At 40.7% G+C, this 24,813-nt stretch overlaps 1 protein-coding gene across 1 annotated transcript in view; it reads left to right on the plus strand.

Annotated features, from left to right (window-relative positions):
- Nucleotides 1–24,813, plus strand: part of ZBED1 (zinc finger BED-type containing 1) — a 211,555-nt gene that overhangs the window by 60,703 nt on the left and 126,039 nt on the right. The window contains exon 2 of the mRNA XM_080598418.1: nt 19,063–19,170. Coding sequence (XP_080454544.1) covers nt 19,063–19,170 — 108 coding nt within the window. The remainder of the gene's footprint in view (nt 1–19,062; nt 19,171–24,813) is intronic.

Consider the following 24,813-nt stretch of genomic DNA (forward strand, 5'->3'; position numbering starts at 1 on the left):
GATGGGCAGATGGTATCTTGTAAAGGACAGTAAAGTGCTAAGCTGCTCCTTTTCTCTGTGTAAAATTCCCTGTTGCAGCATCACTTCTTCCTGTTTCCTTTCTGATTATATACTTCTTTTTTCCTCCTCCGTCTTTTCCTTATGGTGCTATTTAATATTTCTCATTTAGAGTTGGTTGACTATGGTTCTCTGGGCTTCACTCAGGATTTCCAGGTCTCCCCCATCCTCTTTGTTCTTGTGTAAGTCTTATGTCACCATTGATTTCATGTCAGCCCTATGCCATTGCACATGATACTTCACCCCAAGCATTAGCCAGTTGGGTAGTGGGAAACTTGGGCAGTAACTCAGTGTCTCTGCTTCTGGGGGGCTGTTTGGAGTAGGATCTGCACATTTGGGTGGCAGAAAAAACCCTGTTAGCATTAAGTTAATGCTGCAACTCCAAACCAAACAAAACCAAACCAAACCAAGCCATGAAGTGTAGTTGATCCGTAGCACCGTGGGAAGGGTTGTTCTCCAGCTTCCATCCAGTGCACACCATCTGGAGACAGCAGAGCTTGTGGAAGCACAGCTGGGGACCACGGAGGCTTGCTGCGGGGTCAGCAGCGTGAGTGGGGGTCTGCGGTCACACAAGGGCCTCGTGTGGACTCCAGCAAGAGTCTGCCCGCTTGGGAGAAGTTGCACAATCAGAAATCTTAGTTGGCGTAGATGTGAGCGCTGAAGCAGCCCAGTAAAGTTTTGCAAGGCCGGAAGAGAGAAGGAAATGGCTGCAAACCCACGGTGCTATTCTTAGAGATCCTTCTGTAGTCAAACCGTAACACGGCAGCTTATTTACAGCATTCAGATGCTGTCCCCTCCCTGGAAAGGAAGGGAATGGGTAAGTCCTTTACCTGGGCTCGGGCACCCAGGGCTGGAGTAATACTGAAGTTATGTGGGCACTGACGTGAAATTCTTGGTTCAGATCGGTTTTGATGTAGCTTTTAACACACTGAATAAATAGGGCCTTATGGAATATTTTGATATCTTTGTTACTAGGATTATGGCTTTTTTCCTTGTCTTGCAGACAGAACAGGATTCAAGATGTGGGCAGTTATGGAGTAAAAATGTAATAATTAGACGTATGTATCCCCCTTCCCCCCCTGCCATTTTTGGAAACTGGTGTTTTCAGTTTCAAGCTTTCCATCCTTGCAGTTTCTAAATTACAGATACAGTTACTGACACTGATTTTTGGTTTGTGGCTTTATCATAGTGTTTGAAATTAAATCTACCGACGTGGTGCAACAGAGCAAGGTTTAAATGGGGTTATCAACAGCAAGAAAAAATATTTGAAAGCTACCGTTCCTGAAAAAAATAATCTGGAAAAAAAAAAAAAAAGTAAAATAATAGTGTTTGCATTCCTTTCATTGTATTTGTGCTCTGCTAGGAGAAGTTTGATGCCTCACAGAAAATTGTTTGAGCAAGAAAACTACAAATCCCTTCCCACCCAGAATGCACGCAGGGTTGTGTACTGCTGAGCACAGAGGGTGGCTCTGGTGTGATTCTGCTTTTTGTGGTGTTACTATTTTCTGGTAGAGTATGCTTTCTGAGACACGGAAGTTTCACTGTCTGAGGGAATGTCTAAACATGATTGTTAACGTTGCTCAATACTTTAAATGAGCCTGAAGAGAAAAAAAAAAAAAGGAAACTTGGACCTAAAAAAAATGCGCTGAACTTGTGTCTAAAAGAGGATGTTGAGGGAACAGTTAGAAACCTTTTTTTTTTTAATTATTATTTTTGATGCATTGGTACCATGGTGATATAACTATAACCCCCAAACTATATGAGGAAATAGCTTACCTCCTATAACGTCTGCACTGAGTTCTCTTCAGTGAGGGCGTGTTAGCTTTGAGGGCGTGATACAGCTAAGTCCCACCGGATTAAAACAAAACTCGGTCACCTCCTGACCTCGGATCTCCAGCCTGTGTTTCTCACTCACACCAACCAGGGATTGAAGTTAATGAGCCTTGTGAGTGTTCAATGAGTTCGGGATTAAGTTTTTAATCTACTACGGTGTTTCTAAATGGAGTGCTCCGGGCAGTGGTTTGATTGCCACCTACAGCTGCCCAGGCGTGGTGTGCTGCAGCAAAAGGTGATGGATGCTTCATGCTGGGAATTTGTACTGAAGCAGTGGATATTAGGGCTTGTACACCGAGTACTTTAGAAAGCCAAATGCTCTCTGCCCTAAACAGATTATTTTTAAAACAAAACCAGATAGTTCCGTATAACAGTATTTTAACAATCATGTCAACTGTTCCTGGCTAAGGAAATTATTAATCAGTTGGAGTCAAAACCTGGTTCTTTGAAAAAAGTTCAGTGGTATTATTGCAAATGGCTTATAAAGGATGTAACGGTCTACATATTACACAGAATGAAAGTGACTTTCTAAGTATAAATATAACATTACTGGCACTATACTTTTTGCAAGCCAGGACTGACAGAGTGAAGAGATGAGTTTGTAATTTTTTTAGTGAACGTATCACAGTTTGAATGCCTTCAGAGCAGTAAGTCGTAGATTTTTGGTAACTGGATATGACTTGAAGAACTGAAAATTGAACACTTGTGCTATAAAATATATCTCACAGCAGATATAAAAGTGCTTTTTGGACGTATTTTTCCAAAGTAACATATTGTTGATGAATAAAGTCATCCAGTGTGAATACAGATGTCATCTAATCTTCTGCCTGTTAGAGTACTTTCGTGCTAATTAATGTCAGCGCCTATGTGCCAGTCTTACTTGTGCATTCATAACTGGATTCACTGCATTACACGGCATGTGATTTTAATGTTAAATAGTCTGCTTAAAATTATCAGGAAAAAGGTCAAGAAATGCAAAAATCTGTGTTATCTCGATGATGTTGTACTTCCTAATTATATGACACAGATACTTAAAGAGCAACTAACCCAACTCAGAAGCCGGTTTAAAAAGTTGTGTATACTGTCATCGGTAACATAACATGAGCATCTTGTAGCAGCTACAGAGTTCTTTGTACTCATTTTTAGACACATAATTTTATTCCTTCTGTATTTTTTCATGGGCTCTTTTTGTCAGCTAGTTCTTTTTTTATATGTATATTTTTTTTTTCATTATATGAAGTCATCCATCACTGCAGGGAGGGAGAAAAGGAATATTTTTGGATACAGACCAGTGAGCGTAAAACAATGAAATAGGCGGGCAACATTTTAGCATGGATTTTAGCTTGAGCGTGCCCATTAGAGTTATCCTACAGTGACATACATTCTCGTCTATGCACTAATTTAATGACTTCTATTGGGATTTTTACTATTAAATGTAATATATACCCATCTCTTCCACCTCTATTTGCTAATTGAAACCAGTCACAAAATATTCCAGACATACAATTGAAAAGCATGAATTTTTCCAGTCTTCTAATCCAATTTTGTCTTTTTCTTCTTTAAAAAAAAGTATATATTTATGTATACATATGTATGTATATATATGTACACACACATATATACACGTAGTTCTGATACAGTGATAAATGGCTGTCTGCAGTGTATCTGCAGAAGTAATCTGCTGCTTGCAAATGAATTGGGGTCTGTGTCGAAGTTGGGCTGGAGTGTCTTCCTCTGGACGCTGTGGTGGAGGAGATGCTGAGATCTCCTCCTGTCTGCTCCTGGTGAGGCTGGAGAAGGGCCCTCACCCTCTGGAGAAGTGTCATTGCCATGGAAGGAGGGTAGGTGGTGTGTCTGGAGAGCTGTTCTGCGCATCCTCTTCGTATTACCCGTGATAACGTCTGGCTCTGTTTAGCTGTGATGACCTTGGCTTTATCCGAATGCAGATCTTCCCTGGGCTGAACACACATGGGTCCTGCTCTGCTTTGCACAGGGTCGACCCCTGGGTGCTACCATGCCTGACAAAGCACCCCTGGCGTAGGCACTCCGTGTATTAGCAGGACAGCACTTGCAGAAGATCAGCCTGTCAGTAAACCACTGTTTCTCTGTCTCCCCAGGCAAAAACGGGAATACCAGAAGCAGTGCCCAGAGCACAGGTGGCCACGAAGTGCTGCAGGAGGCAGGCACGTTAGCCAGAACTGTGGCAGGCCTGTGGGTGCTGGTGGCACTGGCCAGAACAAAGCTGTGGTGACAACTCAGCGCTGCCCCGTTTCCTGCATGGAAAATATCAAAAGATACGCTTGTGGAAGGGTCCTGGTCGCTGCTGCTCCAGCTCGTGGAGGAGGGAGGGCCTCGCTTTGCTCTCACGGCGGACGGCTGCTTGCCTTTCGCCCTCTGTGTGACCGCAGGGAAGCCCCTCTGGAAGGCCGAGCGGCCGCGGGCCGCCTGCTGTGACGGGGGATATAAGGCTGGCATCTCGAGCCACCGCTGTGTCTGGGGACACGAGCACTCCTGCTCAGCGTCAGGCCTGTGTTTGAAGTGCAGGCATCCTGTGTTCGTGGAAAAAGCCCTAGAGAGAGAAATATTGGAAACAGCAGAGAGCTGCCGAACAAGCCAGTGCAAGCTCCTAGTCTTTTGTTCTTCCAGATAAATTTTTTTTTCCCTGACGTTTAAAGTCTTAAATTGCTTTATGCTTTAAAAAAAAAAAAACAACACCCTTATTCAAATGATTTTAATTATTGAGCATCAAACAGAAGTTAGATGCAGGTGTACCTTTTTTTGCTGTTTAATGTGGGGGTAGCACGAGTGCTGCAGACAGCGGCTGCAGCTCGTCTGTCCTTTGAGGGGTGGCTCCGCTAGATCAGCCAGCTGTCAGCCTTGTGTGATGAAGGGGCTGTGAGACCTGTCAGAATAAGCAAAGTATCGTTTCCTCATAAAACGAAAAAGAAAAAGAAATCTCTCCCTGGAAGGCTGCGTCACGCCCAGAATATTTAACACAAAGCAAGAGATGGCAGGGCCGTTTGGTTTGGGGTGGATCCATACCTCGGTTGAAATGGAAAGATCGGATACTTCTAGGGTGAGATGACAGCCGGGCTAGGCAGAGCGTAGGGTCCTGGAAACAGGGGCTGGGAGGTTGTTGTCCACGAGGTCACATATCTCTGTAAGAAATGCACTTTTCCCTTAGAATTTGGGAAAGCTATTTATAGGAGGTAATTAAGTGAAGGGTTAAAAATAGGATGTTGTGTCATGCTCCCGGAGCATTATCAATAATGGGACTCATTTTGTGAACGGTTGCATTTCTTTGGAGCAGCATGTGATACTCTCTAATTGCAAAATTAATAGCAGGTAATGATACTATAGAATGATGGCTTCTTATACTAAGGCATACTTCAAGAGCTTTTAATCTGTGTGGTAACTCAGCGTATTAAAAATCTTTGAGAATTTTGATGAAGAGCAATTATAGAGCATACACCGTAGCTGCTTTTTGAAGTTAACTAATTCCCTGAGTCCCGTAGATCTGCATTAGATTAATGGTCTATAAAAATTTCATTTGAAAATAAGTTTTTCACGGAGGAATAAAAATGTCTAATTTCTTATGAAATCTTTCACAACAACTAGCTCTCTCTACTGCAAAGCAGGTACCTTCCTTGTAAAAACTTTGGTACATATTTCATGAGGAATAAGAAGGAAATTGAACGAATATGCATGAGCATGAGGTCACTTCAGCATGCATCAAGAAAGAAGACAAGAGTCTGAAAGGAAATGACTCTTTTCCTAGAAAAAGACTATTGTGAGAGAATTAGGGAGTTATACATGGTAGAGGTGAGACCTTTCTGTCTTTGGACTTCTGTACTCCATTTGAAACTCCTGACCTGCTCATGTTATCAAAGAAGAGAAAAATGAATAAAATTCCATCTTTGGAAAACAAGTGTTACAGTTGTCTTGAAGACAAAAAATATGCATGTCACTTGTACCTTCTCATTCCAAGTTAGAAATGCTTTTTAAGCAGTTTTGTATAAAGAAAACTGCCCCATCCAGAGGTTCAGGGGGCTTCAATTAAACTCCCATCTAAAAGAATAGTTCTCTTTTAAAAAACAAAACAAATCATGCAAAGGTATCTATTCTATCACTGACTAGTGCTTCTGGAGGCAGGGTGGTGGCCCTGGGAGGGCTGAGCAACGCACAGCCATAGCCAGGAGCCCTGCTGTCCTCAGGGCCACCATTTTGGGTGTATATGTGGAGGGCCGAGGGGATGTCCAAATGGGGATGTGAACAAATACATTATCCAGGAGTTGGTTTAAAGAGCGTGGAAACAATGCTCAGGAAGGTGCGGCTGAGAGGGAGAGGAAGGGATGTCAAGGCTATTTTTCATTTTTTTCATTAACCTACTAGCATCTGAGCATCATCTTGCATTAATGTTGGTGTTGCAATGGCTCCTGATTGTTAGTCACTTCTGAAGATTTTAATAGTATGGAAATGTGCTTTTTAACATCTTGTATTTTAATTAATTGAGGGTATCTCAGGGTAGCTTTAAATACCAATTGGTTCATGTCCTGTGCTTCCTGTTAACTAGATTTTTCCCAATATTCTCTAATCACTTTGTACCTCTCTTCCTGATTCTAATTACTGAAGCTTTGTGTATGATAACAAGCACTTCAATTCAGAAGTGATTGCATGACTTTCTGAAGTGAAGTACTCCAAAAACTTTCAATTACCTTTCAAGTCCTGTATACCAACTCATGACTTCTGCTTACTTATTTATGTTTTATGGAAATACCATCACTCTAAAGCCATGGGAAGTGAAGGGGATGGCTGAAGTGGCAGCAGAACGTTTTGCCTATTGGAAGAGGCAGATCTGAATGTGACCTTCAGCTGTATGCTCTTAAGCTTGATTGGAATATGGAAATTATGTTCCCTGTCTCTGGGAAGAGAGAAGGTGCAGTTTAAACTACTCTTAATGATCTTGCCAACTTTTTTTTTTTCTTTTCCTTTTTTAGAGTGTAATGTAGTAAGGAAATCGACTTTAAAGAATTTAAAAAGATTTTTAAAAAGATTTAAAAAGATTTAAAAAGAATTTAAAAAGAAATTAAAAAATAAAGACTTTAAAGAATCGACTTTTCTGATGTATCGGTTGCCCAGTTGCATCTTCCCATCTGTGCTCTGAGCACAAAATGATGGAATAACTAATTTAATCTTTTAATAGTATTTGGTCAGAATAAGAGGTGTTAAAATTTATAGGCAGTAAAAACAGAAGCTATAACGAAGATATTGGGATTTGTGATGCAATATCCTGTGATATCTAAGAGTACAATAGCACTGTCTTGCAAACTATAAATAAAATATTGGTCTTTTGAAAAATCATCATAGTGCAAAGTACGAATTGTTTTCTTTTCACTTTTTAACTCCTGTAGTAAGATGCTAAAAAACGGATAGCTATATTTTGCTTTTGGTGTGGATTTCCTTTGACCATAAGTAAGTAGATCACTCTTTGCTTCAGTTTCTGTATGTGAAAGTGTAGACGAATGTTTGATTTTCTGCATTTGGGTAGTAAATATTCTCCAGACTTCAGGGTTTATGACAGAACCTTTCTTCCATGAAGGGTGTGGGGCCCTGGCTGCCTGGGTTGATTTCTTTATGATCTGGTATTAAATCAAGAGTAGCATCTGATTATTGTCTGTTTTTTTTTTTTTTTTTTTTTTTCATTTGTTTGTTTGCTTTTTCCTCTTGTGGAGTCTTTCTTTTGAAACAATCAGTCCAGCATTTATAGTGACACTTCATTCATAATGGAGTAATAGACACTTTGAAATGATAGAAAATAAAAAGGATCTTCAAAGAACAAAGTCACTATTGTCATCCTGGGTTTTAGGACAAAACTATTACTTAAATGCTAATTTTTCACAGCTAGACATGAAATGTTAGAATTTTCAGAATTTTGTGGCACATTTCATGCAGACAACAACAGCGTTTATCTTTTTTTTTTTTGATAGCTGGGTTATGAACTTTCTGAGAGAAGGCATTTTCTGACATTATTTACATTTTGCCTTATTTTCTATTTATTGCTTCTTACAAATTGACCAGCAGCTTTCTGAGCATGGTAAGGAGAAATACTACAGCTATCGGTAACTTCTAGGGGGTGGGGAAGGGAGCAAAGTGTCTTTAAATGGCAAATGTTTGGTGAAACTGGAAATGGGAGTTATATGGGGAAGGCTTTTTTATGCTCAGGGTATAACTGATGAGGCAGTCAGGCCCGACTGAGAGCAAGAACTTGAAGCTGTTTCTTACCTCCTAAGGGATGTAAACAGTTCTGAGATAGAGCTACATCTACCTATTAGTTGTTTGTAACAGCTTGAAGCCTGGAGAATCTTTGGATCCTGATGCAGAATGAAAATTTTTTCTACTGCCTGTAACTTTTGCAGGATGGGAAAATTCATTTTCCAGGTACTAGACTATGCAGAGCTATTTCCATTATCCGTATTTAAATCTTCTGGGATGAGCTCTTCTTTTTCATCTCTTATTTCACAACAGGAAAAAAATATAATTACAAGATGACATGACTTAAAGAGCATTGGGAAGTTTTACATAAAGTGACATTGCCTAAGGTATTGCACAGTTACATTTGCCCAGAGGGAGGGAGTATGGGAGTAAGTATCAGTAAATCTGTTCAAAAGATAACCAGATGCTTTTTCTTAAATTAAAGATACACCTGTATATAACTTCCCTATCTTTAGTGTGACTGGAGAGAAAGAGAAGAAAGCCAAAGAGTAATATTTAATAGGTAAATATATAAAAGGAATGAAAGATAAGCAGGGCAGAGAATACATGGCAAATGGAAATATGTCTTTTTCTATTCTTGTGATAGTATTTTCCCATGTAAGAAATGATATGGGTAAATGGTTTCTTTAAATATATGCTTATGTAGGGAACGGTTACTTTCTTTTAGTATTTAGTATCGAGTTCCCTTCTTTGGTATTTTTAACAATTCCATTGATATTTAACATGCAGGGTGTGGCTATCCAGTGTCTCTAAATAATTGTCAGGGTTTCCTCACATTATTGCAATGACCCTGTACTTGTTGCCCTCCATTCTCTTCCAAGCGACGGAGTTTCATGGCCTCATCCTAGTCCCCAGTTGGCATCTGTCCCCAAGACAAAGTGATTGCATAGTTCAGGAAAATATGCCATGTGTATTGCAAGTGAGTGTTTCTGTGCCAAATATTCTTGCACAAGTTTGTCAACACGTATCAGCCTTTATCTGAAATATTCTTGTTACTTGAGACTGGTGTTTCTCCAGCAAAAACTGGCTCAAGCCTGGAATAGCAAATATGTTTAAGATAAGGAGTAGCGTGCAATGGCAGATGTTGCTTGCTGTTGATGGGACTTGCTTGATGCATGGGACTTGCAGAGTTGTAACTTTACTAACATAATTTACACTTGTAGATCTAAGGCAACTTTTCTGCCTTTTCTCTCTGTCTCTCTCTCTCTTAGCCTCTTCCTCTGCCCCTCCCAGGGATCTAGTGCTCTCCTGTTCCTAGAAATGCATGCACTCATGCAGTTGGGAATTTTTCTCCCAGAGCAGTCTGTGGGCAAACCTGGATTCCTGATGAATTTTTAGCAGAGTTTAATAGCACACTGTGTTATTTCCCAGCTGTCTGATTTGTATAATGGTGTGTTCAATCTATCTATTTGGCACTTGTAAAAATCAGATTCAAATCTGTTATCTTGAAATGAGTTTTGGCTGAAGGAACAAAGTACCCTAGCATGGCAAACATGGCCAGGAGTGAGATCTAGGACTCAGAACCTGCACCCTCCCTTCTCTTTCTGCTTTCTTTTACCTTAGGGTAGCTCCATATTGGTTGGGATCAAATTTCCTAGTAACTCTCTGTCAAAATCAGCCTGAACTTGTATTGTAAAAAGATCAGATATTTGCCTCATCAAAAAAATTTTCACTGCCACTTTGTATCCCTTTGTCTTAGAGAAACCCAATTCAGAAATGGCAAGAAAACTTCCCAGATTAACCATCGGCCTTGGTTTTCTCCATTCTCAACCTCCTCCTTCTTGAGGGGGCAACATTCAGGATTCTTGGTGTGATAAATGAAGCTGACCACAGAAGGTCTACACGGAGTTTATTGGAGGAAAAGGTTTTTCATAGTCAGAACGAAGACAACTCAAATTAGTACTGAGAATTACCATATATACTGTTTTTGAAAACTGCAATTATCTGTTTCTCTGTGCAGCCCTTCTGGCGAGTCTAGCAGTTTCAAAAAGACCGGGATCAATATTACTGAGGATCCTATTTGACAAGTAAACCAAAAGCACTCAGGCTCCAGCAGAAAGATGTGCACAAATGCAGCTTCCCTCTGCTCTCCTCACCAGACAAAACTTTTCCACTGGCCAACACTCCAGGCATGTGCTCTAGAAAACAGAGCACTGAAAATACATGTGCAAGTGCAGAGGAAATATTTTTTCTCTTGATTTTGGCAGTAGTTGTCCAGTTGATGGTTACGGTGCCTTGACTTGCACCATGTCCCCGCCACCAAACCTTGGTTGATTTGGATCCATAAATAGCAGTTGGCCAAGCTGTCTGTGCAGGTCACTTTGCTGGGCTTTTTTGTTGCCTTTTGGGCAATACCACTCTACAGAAATTTATGATTCAGGTGCATGAAATTGCTTAGAGCTGTGTCTCTTCCAGCTAAATACTTGGGGGAAAGGAGAAGAGAGGGTGTTGAAGCACTTGGAAATGACATCTTCGCAACAAAAAAGCTCGCGCCTTTGAGAGGCTGATACTCCCTTCTCCTTCCCCGGCCCTACCTTATGCACACACTTCTCCCTGTTCCTGCATTCATCCCGTCTTTCCAGGAATCACTGGAAGAAACGCAGATAGGTGTGTCATGCAAATGAATTTTTTGGTGCTGCATTCCACCCCCCCAGTGTTGCTGGAGAGATCTGTTATCACGGGACTTGGGTTTTTGAATGCCAAGAGCTGTTGCTCTGAAAACCTGCCTTATTTTGGATAGCATTATTTTTCTTTAGCAAAAGATACATCTTTTTGTCCTGTAATGGTGGTGTTGTAACTCTCTTCTTACTACTGCTCCAGTTTATTTTGCATCTTTCCTAATATGGGGATTTCTTTTAGCACAGTTCAGTCTTGCTGTGGGTGTTTTTGCTACACTGCTGTGATAGTGAGCTCTAATAATACTTGTTGACTATGTAAGACCTCACAGAGCTCCCCAGTGTGTTCATGAAAGATAGAATGGGAGGGAGGAGAAGCTACTCTGCTTATTAATCCTCTGTAGAATGGCTTTCCCTTGTGTCAAATAAATGAGATGTCCAGGGACAGGTCCTGAAATAGGTTTTGGAAACTTCTTTCTCTGGCTTCTATGAAGAGCTTGTCATCTTCCCTGCAAATGTTATCACTTTGGCCCTATAAGCAAACTGGCATGTTTGTCAAAAAGCTGAACAAATGCTGTAGCCTTACAGCAGGCTTAAATTTGCTTGTTTGTTTGTTTTAATTGGCAATTTAAATAATTGCATTAGTTTGTCTCAGCCGATTTTTGCTGCTAAATCTGAAGAAATACTGCTTGTTCCTATTGTTCCTGTACTGATGAGGTCGCAAAGAGATGAGGGCACACATCAGCTCCTTAGCAGGGTGAGTGTGCTGCTTTTCTAGCTGGTGTAGCTCCCACTCTCCTGTTTTTTTTTTTTGTTTTTTTTTTCATTTGCTGCCTTGCTGCCTTTCGGCTGCTGGTCCAGGCTGCCTGGGTAGCTGGTGGCTTGGCCGATGGCATTCCCGGATGTCCAGGCAGCCCAGGAGAATTGCTGCTGCTGGCGCAGTGACTGACCACCCTGCTCATGTCTGGGGGCTCTGCCGTGCTGTGGGAATGTCAGCCTCACAGTGCATGGGCTGCACGGGCCTTCCCGCTTAGGATATCCCCGGCTGAAGCACGGAGGACGGAGCTTTTATGAATTTCCAGCGTTGGTACACATGACTTGTTATTTGTGGCCAGGTTCGTTGGCGCTCAGCGCCTTGCAATCCCTGTGCACCTTGTGCAATGGTTAAACAAGAAACCTTGTCTTACGGACCTAGGGTTTTTGCTGTGGTTTTGTTGAGTGCTTGTTCACAGCCTGTATTCCCTATTGGTCGTTGTGTGGGAGGCTTCTGAAATTAGGTCTTCCCCTGTGTACTGAAGTTCTTACAGCCATCTGGCTGCTGTTGTTCCATTAATAGCACCTTGAGATACGATGCCTCTGTAGGGCAAGGGACACATTTCCATGATTTGGTTTCTCCGGCTGTTCTGGTTCTTCAACACCTTTCCCTTCCCATCAGTAAAGGCAGTACCAGCCTGTCTCCAGTACCTCCGTTTCTTCGTGACTCCTGACTTTCACTTCTCCTGTGAAAGCAAAGCAAGACAAAGACTTGGAGGTGCAAATTTTCAGTTGTGCACGGAAACGGATGCTCCTCCTCAGCAAACTGGTCACCCTTATACAACATGTCCAAATGATGGTCATGTGCAAGTGGATCTGCATGTGCGCGTGACAGTTCTTCATGAGCGGAAAGCCAGATGACTGGGAACTGCCGAAACCAGCAGGATGCCACTTTACGGAAGGACTAGTCAGGCTGGTTGCCACCTACCTGATTTCCAGCCTTAAAAGCCTTCAATCTTGATAGCATGCTGATGTTCCTTAGGAAAGTGATAGGAAGCAGCAGAGGCAGAAAAGATTTTGGTGTGCAAATTCAGGAGGCCCATTTGCATTTGAAAGATCATCTGCACAGGCTTAGGACTCAGAGCTTTCCTGCTGGTGAGAGCTTGTGTCATACCAAAAATAAATAAATAAATATATATTGGCTGGTTTATTCTTCAGGACTTGAGTACCGAGAATTGTCTTCTGTTAGGTTATGTACCTTTTCTAAGTTCTGGCATGACTTTTTGAGCCTGGACCCTGTGTACTTGATTTCTGCCAAGACAGAAGTTTATGGAGGTGTTCCTATAAGGCTCCAACAAATGCCTGTTACTGAAAGCTGTATGGATTCCCCAGTCATCTGTCTACTGATTGCTTCTTTGAGCATAAAACAATTTATTATTTTTTTTTTATATCTGCTTTGAAAAAGACATTAGTGGCTATAATCTCAGCACTGCCACGGTGTAAATCGGGGGAAAAGAGTTGGAATATTTTGGTATAGGAAAACCTCCTCAGTAGTTCAGTGGTAAATTGAATTATATGAATTTTTTAGCCAACTGGAAAAACTTGACTGTGCCATGTCCTGTGGCGTTAGATGAGGACTGACAACTACAGTTCGGCCTCCTTGTCTCACTCAGTGCTGCTATATAGGAACAGCTCCAAATGTGGTACTTGTAACTCTGTCATCAAACTAAATATTCATTGTGGCTTCTTTTCTTTTGCCTTTTTTTTTTTTTTTCATCTGTGGTTCTGCCAGTTACCTTCAGGGATAGTATTTGCATGTAAATTATTCAGTTATAGGAGGAAGGAAAAAACTAACTGTTAGGATTTGTCTGCAGGGTCTCCTCAGCATAAATGCGACCGAGGTCCCTGTGCCAAGTGTGCGGTTCGGGAGGAGCAGGCTTGGTGCCTGCGCATCGCTTGGTGCCTCTCAGGTAGCCCCTCTGACCAGCTCGTCAGATGCCTCCAGCAGTGCTCGTCTTTCTTGCCTGATAAGGACTGGAGACCTATTTAGACAATCTAAATTCTGCCTTTGGCTTTTGATGTCTTAAAAAGAGCTTTTAATGAGGAGGTTAATATAAAGATACTACATGTTAATGTCCACATGACTCACAATGTTACACAAAAGCAGATGCTGGATTAATAGGTTAGGAGACAGGATTTAAAAACAAACATTTGATGCAATTTGCTTTGTACATTGTAATAAACTTTTAATACATTTTTTTTTTCCTCAAACAGGCTGTGTTATAAAGAATACCAAAGCAATCAACTTCTGAGGAGAGCTCTTTTTCTGCGATGTGCATTGTCTGTGTTTATGTAGCACATTTCTGCAAAGAAGACAGTTAGCTTAATGACTCTGTTTTAGTTTGACTACTTCAACCCCCATCCCATTTGACAACTAAACCCTATCCCTACCCTGGAGTTGAGACTTTGCTGGCAGGAACTGGTCACTGGTACAGGTCTGCACTCTGCTTTCTTTCTCTGTGGTCATAGCAGTTGCAGAGACATCCTGAAAACCCTCAAACCCTCTTTAAGAGCCTCTCAAAAGTTAGTATTTTTGAAATTTACAGAATTGCCTTGAATTCATCATAATATCTTCTGTGTGTGAGGACAAGTCTGTACATGGAAGTTATTTCAGATGAAGGAAAAGTATATTTAAAAAGGACAATTATTATTTTAAGATAGTATCATATTTATTACAGAATAATTTTTATTTTTTTTCTGCTTTAGCTTAATCCACTTGCAAAGTAGATAACCTTATTTCTTCTGAATACTTTGAGGTGTAGACAGAACCATCAGCCTGGGAGAAGCCTCTGTCAGAATTTGGCTTGATAAATAAGAACTCAAAGACCGCAGGCTAGTTTCTTCGAACACAAAGGGAAATGAACAGCCAGTGCTTGGTCAAGGTTTCTCATTAGCACTAGGGCTGTGCAGTTCTCATGTCCCACGGTGAAATCAGTGGAGCTGCACCCCTATAATTGAGATCAGTATCTACCTGCTTACCAGGAGGAGAGGCAGAGGGAGACCTGGGATGTTTTAAATGAGGTGCAAGAACTGCCAGAGAGCATCTCCCTGCAGTGCAAAGCCAGGGGGCCTCCTGCCCCCAGGGTCTCAACAACCTCTGGCCAATCTGGCATGCAACATGAAACAGCGTCTGCTGGGAAAACAGGCTGTGCCCAGGGCTGTCTTGGAAGTTTTCTGTTACGTTTTGTTGTGGAAAAGGGGTTTTCACAATGAAAAGTTGTTTCACAAACTCATATGTGACGATCAAGTTCCAGTGGAAAGAGCACACCGATGGGAGATGGGCTTTTATTGTAGCTGTGGTTGACTTACTTGCACAGCCTGGATTTGGCCTTGACTCCCTGTGTTGTAAAAACGAGCAGCAAATCAGCAAATCCTCTTCAAAGAGGTTTTTTATACATTAAGGTATCTGTCTTGCTGGAAACAGTACACCTTTTTCACAGATTAATAACTTTAAGATTAATAAAAAAATTGAACTTAAGAATTGAGGAGGGTTGTGGTTTTCTTTTGTTGGTGGTGTTGGTGGGTTTTGTTTGTTTGTTTGTTTCTGTTTGTTTTTCCGGAAGATGTGTTTCAGTTTTCAATGTGTTTTCCATTTTGGATTAAGTCAACTGATATACTGAGACACTATAGTGTTCTGTCTATTCAAAACCATGCTCTCTGGAAGTTGTATATTGTACCTACTGTAAATAAAACAGATACTGGCCATTTACATTTATGTCTGTAGCCCTCATTTCTCCTTCCCCAGGTGCTCTGTGATATAGGATCTCACTGAATACATTTGTGCAGTAAAGGCTGTCCATCTGTTTTGATCTGCTTTGCAAGCTGGTTACCTGATTTGAGTGGCCATTGGGACCAACCATTGCCATTTTCTTTGTAGCCCTCATGGACAGGATAGGAGCAAGCATTTTCTTTCACCGTCCTCTGCTAAACCCCACTTTGTCATAGCGATACCTGCTGTCACTTTGCTTTTCTGACTTCCCCTTTTCCTTCATGTTACTGCCTCTTCCCTATTCCTGACTTCTTTTTCTCCTTTTCTTTCTCTCATTTTGTTCTAAATGAATCGATTTTGCTCTGAAATAAACCTTCTTATTCGCTAGGTAGATATAGTGGTGCGGTAACTGAAAATGGGTGATAGCATGTGTATGCAATGTGTAAAATACAAATCTCAGGTTGACGAGGTGGTGAAAGGGGAAGAAGCAAGAGGAAGCATGGGGAGCTGGAAGAGGAGGACAAGGTACTCATGCCTAAACAAAAGCAATTTCTTTGAGGAAATACCTTTTCTTGTTGCTGAAGTGTTTCTTTTATTCAGTTATAGTGAAACAAACAAAAATGGAAATGACTTCATTGTCCTTTTTGCTTTGGATTCTATACCCAAATACACAGGTGAAGCAGTATTAAGTGATAAACAGGAACGGAGTTATGGGGAAGGAAGCAAACGTTATGGTTGCGTAGCTTGCTTTACCAGCTATCATAGGTCAATTTTCACTACAGTTTATGATTCGATTGATTAAAATTTAAGAGAATAGTTAGTGGACTTATTTAGCTCACATTTTTTGCCTTTTAGTTGGCATTCTCTTTATAAGTACATACACACATGCAGAATTTGTACATGTTGCTGTCATGTCCACAGTGGCCTTTCCTGCTCTAACATGAAAGCAATGCTAATGCTCCTTGTCTGAACGTAAGCCTATTCAGCCCTTCGGGGAGCGCCGCAGAATGGGTCTTTTGGTGTGGACTCAGTTGGACTAAGGAGTGTTTGCTTTGTGAGAGGTGCTTGTAAAGTGACTTAAACTTTCTGAGCTAACAGACCTGAACCAGGATATAAGAAACATTAGTATTGGTGTGGGAAGGTCATATTTCACTTCTCATTGAAGTGCTGGAGTTACTTTTTGGGGAAGAAACTTCTTGGGGAGAACCCAGAATTTGAATCTCTGCTACAATGCGTTAAGATGTGCCTCTTTGCTCCAATGCATGCTGTTTTCCTCCTCAAAATCCCATCAGTTCTGGAGCCATTCTTGCTCTTTTCCTTGTAGTTTCTGTCCTTGCCATTGGTTTCAGGGTTACCTGCTGCCTGTTGCCCTGTTGCTGGGTAAGAGACCTGTCCCCTTTCAGCTCTCCACCAGTACAAGGGAATGTGTTCATGTTTTCTCATTGTCTAAAAGGGCAATCAAGTTGAACAATACACACGTATTCCTCTCCCTTTTAGGGGACTCAGATTATTCAGGCACTGATTTTCACTCAATGGCTGAAAATACTGGAAGTTACATCCTTGCCAAATTTCAAATGTATCCAGTCATGCACGAAGCCTTTTATGCAGAGGTGACAAAAACTTGGATTACAGTGAAAAAAAAAAAATTCTTCCTCTTTATTTATTTTCTGTCTGCATTTTCAAAAAATGCAATAACTTTTTTTTTTTTTTTTTGAACACTTCACTGACTGAAGACAGACTAGGAAAACATTATCTAAAAAAAGCTAAGATCAATATAATTGAAAAAGACTGCACAGAGTGGAAAATTTAACAATTATTTAATAGCAGGTCTAGCTTTAAGTTCTAAGCCTAGCTATTGAAAAAAAGTGTAGGCATTTTATGTAGAGTTTATTGTGATAAATATTTTTGGTGGAAATTGCAGGGCTGCTTATGTAACTAATTGGAAACCTTTGAAAGCTCTTGGCCAAGGTTTTTTTTAGCACAAATTATATTTATTAGGATACATAAATGCAAGAATATCACTGTAAGAGGAATTAACTTTCAAATAATTGCAAATAATTCCCACTCTACATGGATGGGAAGAATCAAGTAGTTACCTGAATAGAACAGAAATTCATGTTGAATTGTACTGGAAATAACTGTGTATTTAAGAAAAAGTGAAATCCGGGAGTTGCTATGAAGAAAGGACATTGTATCAACATTAGTTCTGTGTTTCATAACTATATGAAATATGAGCTTGTGTTATACAACAAAGCAATCCCCTGAAAACCTAGAAATCAAAATAGAAAGTCCTTTGATAGATGAAAGTCAGCATCGTTTTAACATTTGTTATCTATAACATTGCCTACAGACACTGCTCTGTGGCAAAAGGAAACATTCAGCGCCATTTCCCCTGTACAAATATCTAGCAGCTTGTTTTAAAAAGCAAACAGAGACTCACCTTGGTAGCCTAAAGACCACACGGGATTCACATGAAAGATCTGCCAACTCATCAAAAATCATATTTGATATTTGACCTAATTTATGCCAACCCCAAACAGTTAAATTAAACCACCTGCGTGACAACCTTTGCTCTCATTTGGCTGGAGCGCTCGCGGTAGAGCATGAATGTTTCCTACCAGGCTGAGTTGTGCAATCCGCACCCATGCATCCACTTGCCTTTGTGGCACTGAGGAACATGGTGTAGTGACAGGACCCAGCAGGGCAGGTTGATGGTTGGGCTCCGCCATCCTGAAGGTGTTTTCCAAGCTAGATGGTTCTAGGGCTCTCCTTCCCAGGCATCCCCACAAGGACCTCTCTGAGTGAGGTTTTCGCATCAGCCCCTCCACAATGAAGGCAAAAGCAACTCATTTTCAGCATCCGTATGGGGTGTGGAGTTTCACTGCCTTTTGGCTCATTGGGAGGCTCAGTGGGAGGCAGGGGTCATAGGCTTCGCCCACCCTTGGCAGAGGGGTTAATCTTCATCTCATGAATTTGGAGCATGTGCCCTACCCAGTTGGCCACGTCTTATCCTGGGTTCAAAAGTGCTTGTGGAGGTGCAGCCTTTGTGCAGCCATCCACGGGCAGCAGAAATGTTGGCTTCAGTGGTGAAGGCCTGTGATGGATGGGAAAAGCAGATTTGTTTTTTAATGCAAAAATTGGCTCCTCATTTCTTTGGGGGCTAGGAGCCTGCAATTTTCAACAAGTAGAGTACTCAATTATGCAATTAAATTAGGTAGACTGGCTTCTACCTTTGCTTGGACATGTCTTCTTCGGCCGAGCTCCTTACTGTGTCCCCTGTGCTCCTGGTGAAGTCAACATAGGACTCAGTCTTTTGTCATTCAGGAAGCTTGCAGGATTTTATGCTGCCAATTGAATTTTTTCCCAGTGTGCGGGAAATAAACAATCCCCAAGCTGACTTGTAACAGCTGTCGTGCTGCTCCATAACAAAGTTAAGGTAAAAATTTTGAAGGGTGGATTATTACAGGATAAAAAAAACGCAAGCAAATAGAAATGAGTAACTTTTGGGTCTGAACTGGACGTTTATCTTTTGTGTCATCAACCTCAGTCTTTCGTGAGCTGCTAGTACTAGAAGACTATAGTGCAGTAGATGACGCCAAATATTCCGTACCTTCTATTTCCACACAGAGCTCGCTTTTGACGTTGTTTACTGGCCTGGGTAGAGTGGTCTGTTAAGTGTGTGCCTCTTTCAAATGCATCTGAAATTCTTAATCATGTTACTACTGTGAACTAACCTTGCATTATTTCTTTTTCTTCCTATAGCTTTCCCTACACAAAATGGAAAGGTTGCTATAGTGACTGGAGGTACTAAAGGAATTGGTTACCAAACTGTGAAGCATTTGGCAAGACTTGGCATGCACGTTATAATAGGTACAGTTGTTATTTTCTTAATATATTTATTTGTGTTTCAGAAAATATATATTTTTTCTTTTAAGGAAGATTTTCTTTCCAGTATAATTGTAAATTTGGAAGGGAAAAGCTGGCGAGGGAAGGAGCAAGGTTTTTTTTCTAGCTTTTAGCACAAATAAAGGTTTGGTTTGTGTTTTGCTTTGCAAAACTTTAAAGAGAAGTTGATTTTTTTATTTTTATTTATTTTTTTTGGTGAAAAACGTGGAAGACTTAAGCTATCTTATGTTAAAAGCCAGCAATTATGTCATGAAAAAGACTTTAAAATACGGGTATTACAAAGATATCTTGTGACTGATTTCCTTAACTGAGGATGAACTTGAACTTTAGGGTACACATTTTAATTAAGAGGAAAACTAATGAAAGCCTGGAAGGAATATTCCAGTGTGTAGTGGGGGATATTTGTGTTCCTTTGTATGACAGAGAAGAGGAAACCTCTGTAACTTCAAACATGTAAAAATTTCACATATACTTCTCAGCTTGTCACTGTAGGTGATCCTTGTACTCCAGGTAGGGAAAGAAGTAGCTTGAGAGGTTCGTTCGTGTCAGCCTGAGATGGGATGGGCAATTCACCTCCTGGAGGTTCCTGTTTCTCTCCATTGATTATAAGGAGTTTACAAGGTGGCTATGTTAGATTGAGAAGTCATTTAGATATCTAAAGTTAGTATGGGTTAAACCCTGTTGGAACTCCAAAAACGTCCTGAGCACAGAATTTCTTCTCTCTGCTACAGATTTAGTGAGATTTTGTTCCTATTTTCTGAAGCTTTCTGTGCTCCTACTAACTATATCTACTAAATATTTATATAATAATTTACAGAACATATAAATAAATAAATGAAATAAATAAATGTCTACTAAATCAGTATGTAGCCATGAATAATGATATTCTTGACACACTGTATTTTGCTCCCTTATTCTTTCCTTAACTAGATTTCTACATTTCTTCTTTAACTTTTACACCATAAGGTCACTGAAGGTCAGTATTTCGTAACACAGTAGCGAGCTAGTGATGACATTTTATTTAGCTTTTATACAGAACAGGATCTCTCTAAGGTTTTGTATACACATCTTTTGAAAAAAAAACAACAAACAAACAACAAAAAACAAGCACATAGTGGCCATGTATTATTCTCAGTGCTGTGGAGTTAGTAACACTAATGGACTTGCCCTGGAAACGTACAGGTGTAATGTAGAATACCACTTACTCATACATGTTTTAATAGATGTGTCAAAACCAAGCAACTGCAAAATACAAACAGATGCTGCTATACGTAGCTAGATGATAGATGTAGCTAATGTCAGCATTAATATTTCACTAAAGAAGTATCTTTTCATGTTAAAGGTGGACTGGAGAAATGGACTCAGTTGGAAAACAAAAAGGCCAATTTTCTTTTCTTTGCATAGTGTCATGGAAGTGTAGAACATTGCTACTTCTTTGAAGACTTACTTTACATCATTTAATGTTTAATGTTTAGTAGGTTTCACAATTCAAAGTGAGATCTTAGGGAAAATTAAGGGTATATTTATTTACAGAATTTTTAAATAAACTGATTTTGCCCACTCATAATCACCTTAGTATAGATTTCATTTACTCACACCCATACTCTTACAAGCCCCAACATGTGTGTGCGCAAGTGGTCTGGTGAGCATCACTTGTCTGCAGTGTGGGACTAGGCATGTCAGCTGCCGAGTGTTCATCCTGGCTTTGTGGTCCTTGATCGGAAATGACAAGGTAGTTTACAGACAGATCCTTTATGCCCTTCAGGATTCATCAGCTCTTAGTCTGTCTTTCTTTGTTTGGGGTATACAGACTATATCTGGGCTAGCAGGAAAAGTAATGGTATAGGTGATATGCCACAACATTGTTGCTGTCTTCCTGGCATCAGAGTGCATGGTCATCTGCTGGCAAGTCTAGACATACACGACACAGGAGCAGTGTCCTTGAAACGTGTCCTTTATTATCAAAAAAGGACGTTCTTTTAACTCTTTGCTCTGATGTTTCTTCTGGTGCTTGCAGACGCACACATTTCCATTCGCTCTTAATTTGTACCAACCTTAATATTTGCATTATGAATCTCTAGAAATGTAAATTAATGAAATTAATTATAGGAAGCATTTGATGAGTAAGAATTTCAACTGATTTAATTCTTTCAGCCAAACTCTGACCTAAACACTGAGTCTGGTGAGTCAGAGACATCTCCTTTGCCTGTGAAATTCTTCAGAGCAAGGAAGCCCTGTCAGTAGAATGGATAGTCGCAGGGTTTGTTCCAGCTGCAAGGTTAAAACAGTCTCAAAAGCACATTAAATGCAATGACCTTCCATCCTTGTTGCTAACTGTAGGCCCCAAGTGTCCAGAGTATGCTTAAAATACCTCTTGTTACATTAGCACGTTCAGCTTCAGGCCACACAAGCAAAGCTTTAAACCTCAAGTAAGACAGCAAGTGTGCTCAAGTTTTCTATTGTAGGAGTTTTCACTGTATGTTTGTATGTAAGCATGAACATATGTGAAAAAAGTGTGGATGTTAGGTGAATTTGGGCTCTGAAGGAGGATCAGGCTCACATTTAGCTCATGGTCAATTTTGCCCATTCACTGAAGGCTTTTCTCCCATTGCAGGGACTAAGTAATGAGAATGTTTAGCAATAAAGAATGATATACCTGCAGCGGGCAAATGAGTCAAACCCAAAAATCTTATGTGAAGATGATTCACCACTTGTGATGGATGTGATTTTGACTCCATTTCATGTTTTAGAGGAGTCAATGTTTGAAATAACTTGCTTTTAAATCCCATCTACCAGTGGAACAAGCGAAACAAATAAGTGGAAAGTATTCTACCTTGCGGAATATGAATAGTCACCGTGTAAAAAGGCAATGGTTTCCCTTAAAGCATTTTCAGCAAGCAGTTACACTGTGCTTTTACAGCTTCTTACTTTCCAGTCCCAGCACGGCTGCACAAGACTCCTTTCTCCCACCAATGGTCTCTCTCTGCAGATGCTACTAGCCCAGCCCTCAGTCTCTTGATAGGAAAAAGGTCAGCGTGAGTGCTGAAATGATGAAAGGAATTTTCTACAGGTTAGTTTGTTAGATTTCATTGCTGCTTTTTGCAACACTGTGAAAGCATTGCTCACAGTGAGCAGGGCTTTTACTGCAGGAGAAATCTGGGACCCCTGGCAAGGCAAGCTACTGCCACTGGTGGGCTTTTGGAGTCAACCGTGCCAGGAGTTTGTGCTCCCTGTTACCCAATTTGTTACTTAATAAATAAGCTTGCATTTTCTTCTTCAGATGAGGCAAATGACAAGTCATTTTTGTTGTCTATTTGTCAGGAACTGATACTAAAGATGGTGTTTTGTATGGGATTCCAAATACATATGCTCTTAACAATAAGGACATCAAAAATCAAGGTGTCCCAGTCATTGTTATGACCACCATCCTGGTTCAGTTCTGATTCACAGTGATGGCCACAGTTTTGTGAGTCTGAATTTAGATTGATTAGAAGCATAAATTCTTTGTATTCCTTCCATCCTTCATCACTGGGGTGAATGCATGTTAAAAATACTGACTTTAAAAAGGAGAGTTTCAGTTTGTTCCCTCCCACCCCTGAAAATTAATGAAGGAAAAATGGGGGGAAAAAAGGTGTGGAAATGTCTAGTATAGAAGCTTGATATTTTTGTCTGTAAATGGTGAATGAAAATCAAAAGATTTCTATCTTGACAATGTTATACATGTGCTGCTTGTTATAAAACACCAGGTTCAGGGCAGTGTAATCAGTCTTCAGTGTCTGAGTATATCAGTGTCACAATTTTCTAAGACAATCTCACATTCTGAAGGAAACAGTCTCATTATATACATAAATATATGTATATATTCAAGTGATTTATCTGAGCAATGAAATTTTGGCGTAAATAAATGTACTTCATAGCCAGACTCAGCGCTTCTTTGTGACCTCTGTAAGCCCTACAAGAGACCAAGAAGGAGATATTTCTGTCATCTCTTTCATTCACATTAGTTTCCAGTTTTCAGGCTGGACTCTCTGCACTACATATCAGACAATTCTCATATGATATAATACTACAAAGTAACTTTAGAAGGATAATTAAACCCTATCAAGATGGTAAAATTATTCATTATCAAAGACAGTTTGATTTAATTTCAATTACTGAAATTTTATATGGGATACTTTAATAGTCTTTTCTTACTGTAGACAGATGTATGAGATGCTTGAGTATTTTTAATTTTAATACCACTCCAGTATCTTATATGTCCCATGCATAGCCCAGAGGACTGACTGCAGCTGAGAGTTCAGAAATCCTAAGTATATGTCTTGGGAAACCTGGTTGATTAATATTTGCAGAATATCTTGAAAATACCTATCATGGGACAAAGGTATTCTCTGGATATCAGATGATAAAACGGCAACAGAGGATTGACCAAATTTGTTGGATATTATTATAACTACACACACTGATTACCTGTGCAATTAAGCCTGGGCGGCTTAATTAAGTAAGCATAAGCGAGGGAAAAGGAAAAGCCACTTGCCATGAACGCAAGGCACAATAGAATCATTAAGGTTGGAAAAGACCTCCAAGACCATCTGGTCCAACCATCCCCCTACCACCAATGTCACCCACTAAACCACGTCCCTAAGCACCACGTCCAACCTTTCCTTAAACACCCCCAGGGACTGTGATGCCACCACCTCCCTGGGCAACCCGTCCCGATGCCTGACCGCTCTTTCTGAGAAGAAATGTCTCCTAATTTCCAACCTGAACCTCCCCTGGGGCAACTTGAGGCCATTCCCTCTAGTCCTATCACTAGTTATCTGTGAGAAGAGGCTGACCCCCAGCTCCCCACACCTTCCTTTCAGGTAGTTGTAGAGAGCAATAAGGTCTCCCCTGAGCCTCCTCTTCGCCAGACTAAACAACCCCAGTTCCCTCAGCCACTCCTCACAGGACTTGTGCTCCAGGCCCTTCTCTGGACGTGCTCCAGGGCCTCCATGTCCTTCTTGTAGTGAGGGGCCCAAAGCTGAACACAGTACTCGAGGTGCAGCCTCACCAAAGCTGAAGTATACTATATATTTCAGCTATTATACATGTGTATATATATATATGTACATACATATATAATATACCAATCCTACAAATGATTAGTCTTACGGCTGATAAGCAACAGTCAGGGAAGCTGTCGACCTTGCATGTTCTCTGTCACAACACTGGATGTCTCCTTCACCAGGCAGCACCCCAGGCCAGCCATTAGGATCTACCCTGAGCTCGAGTTGGGGAGCTGCTTGTACAGGGCTGTGACTTTCAGTTGTCTGACTGACCTGCTAATACGAGTGTCTCAGGTGTGTTTCTATAAGGCTGCTGCTCCATGAACAGCTGCACTGTTTGCTGTGTGTCTGCTGTTGGTTGAACAGTCTGTTGATATCCCTGAGGACGTTGTCTAGACCGTTCTTGAGCGACTGAGTGGGTCAACACAGCTGTGAATTGCTTGTGAGCAGTCCATTGATATCTTTAAGGACTACCACGTGATAAATCACAGATTTCTCAGTGTAAGTTGGTGCTGGAAGCAAATTTCATGAGCACTCTTTTGTCCTGTTGTCACATGCCATA

This window comes from Anser brachyrhynchus (genome assembly GCF_964034855.1).
Source record: "Anser brachyrhynchus genome assembly, chromosome: 1".
In the NCBI taxonomy this organism is placed as follows: Eukaryota; Metazoa; Chordata; class Aves; order Anseriformes; family Anatidae; genus Anser; species Anser brachyrhynchus.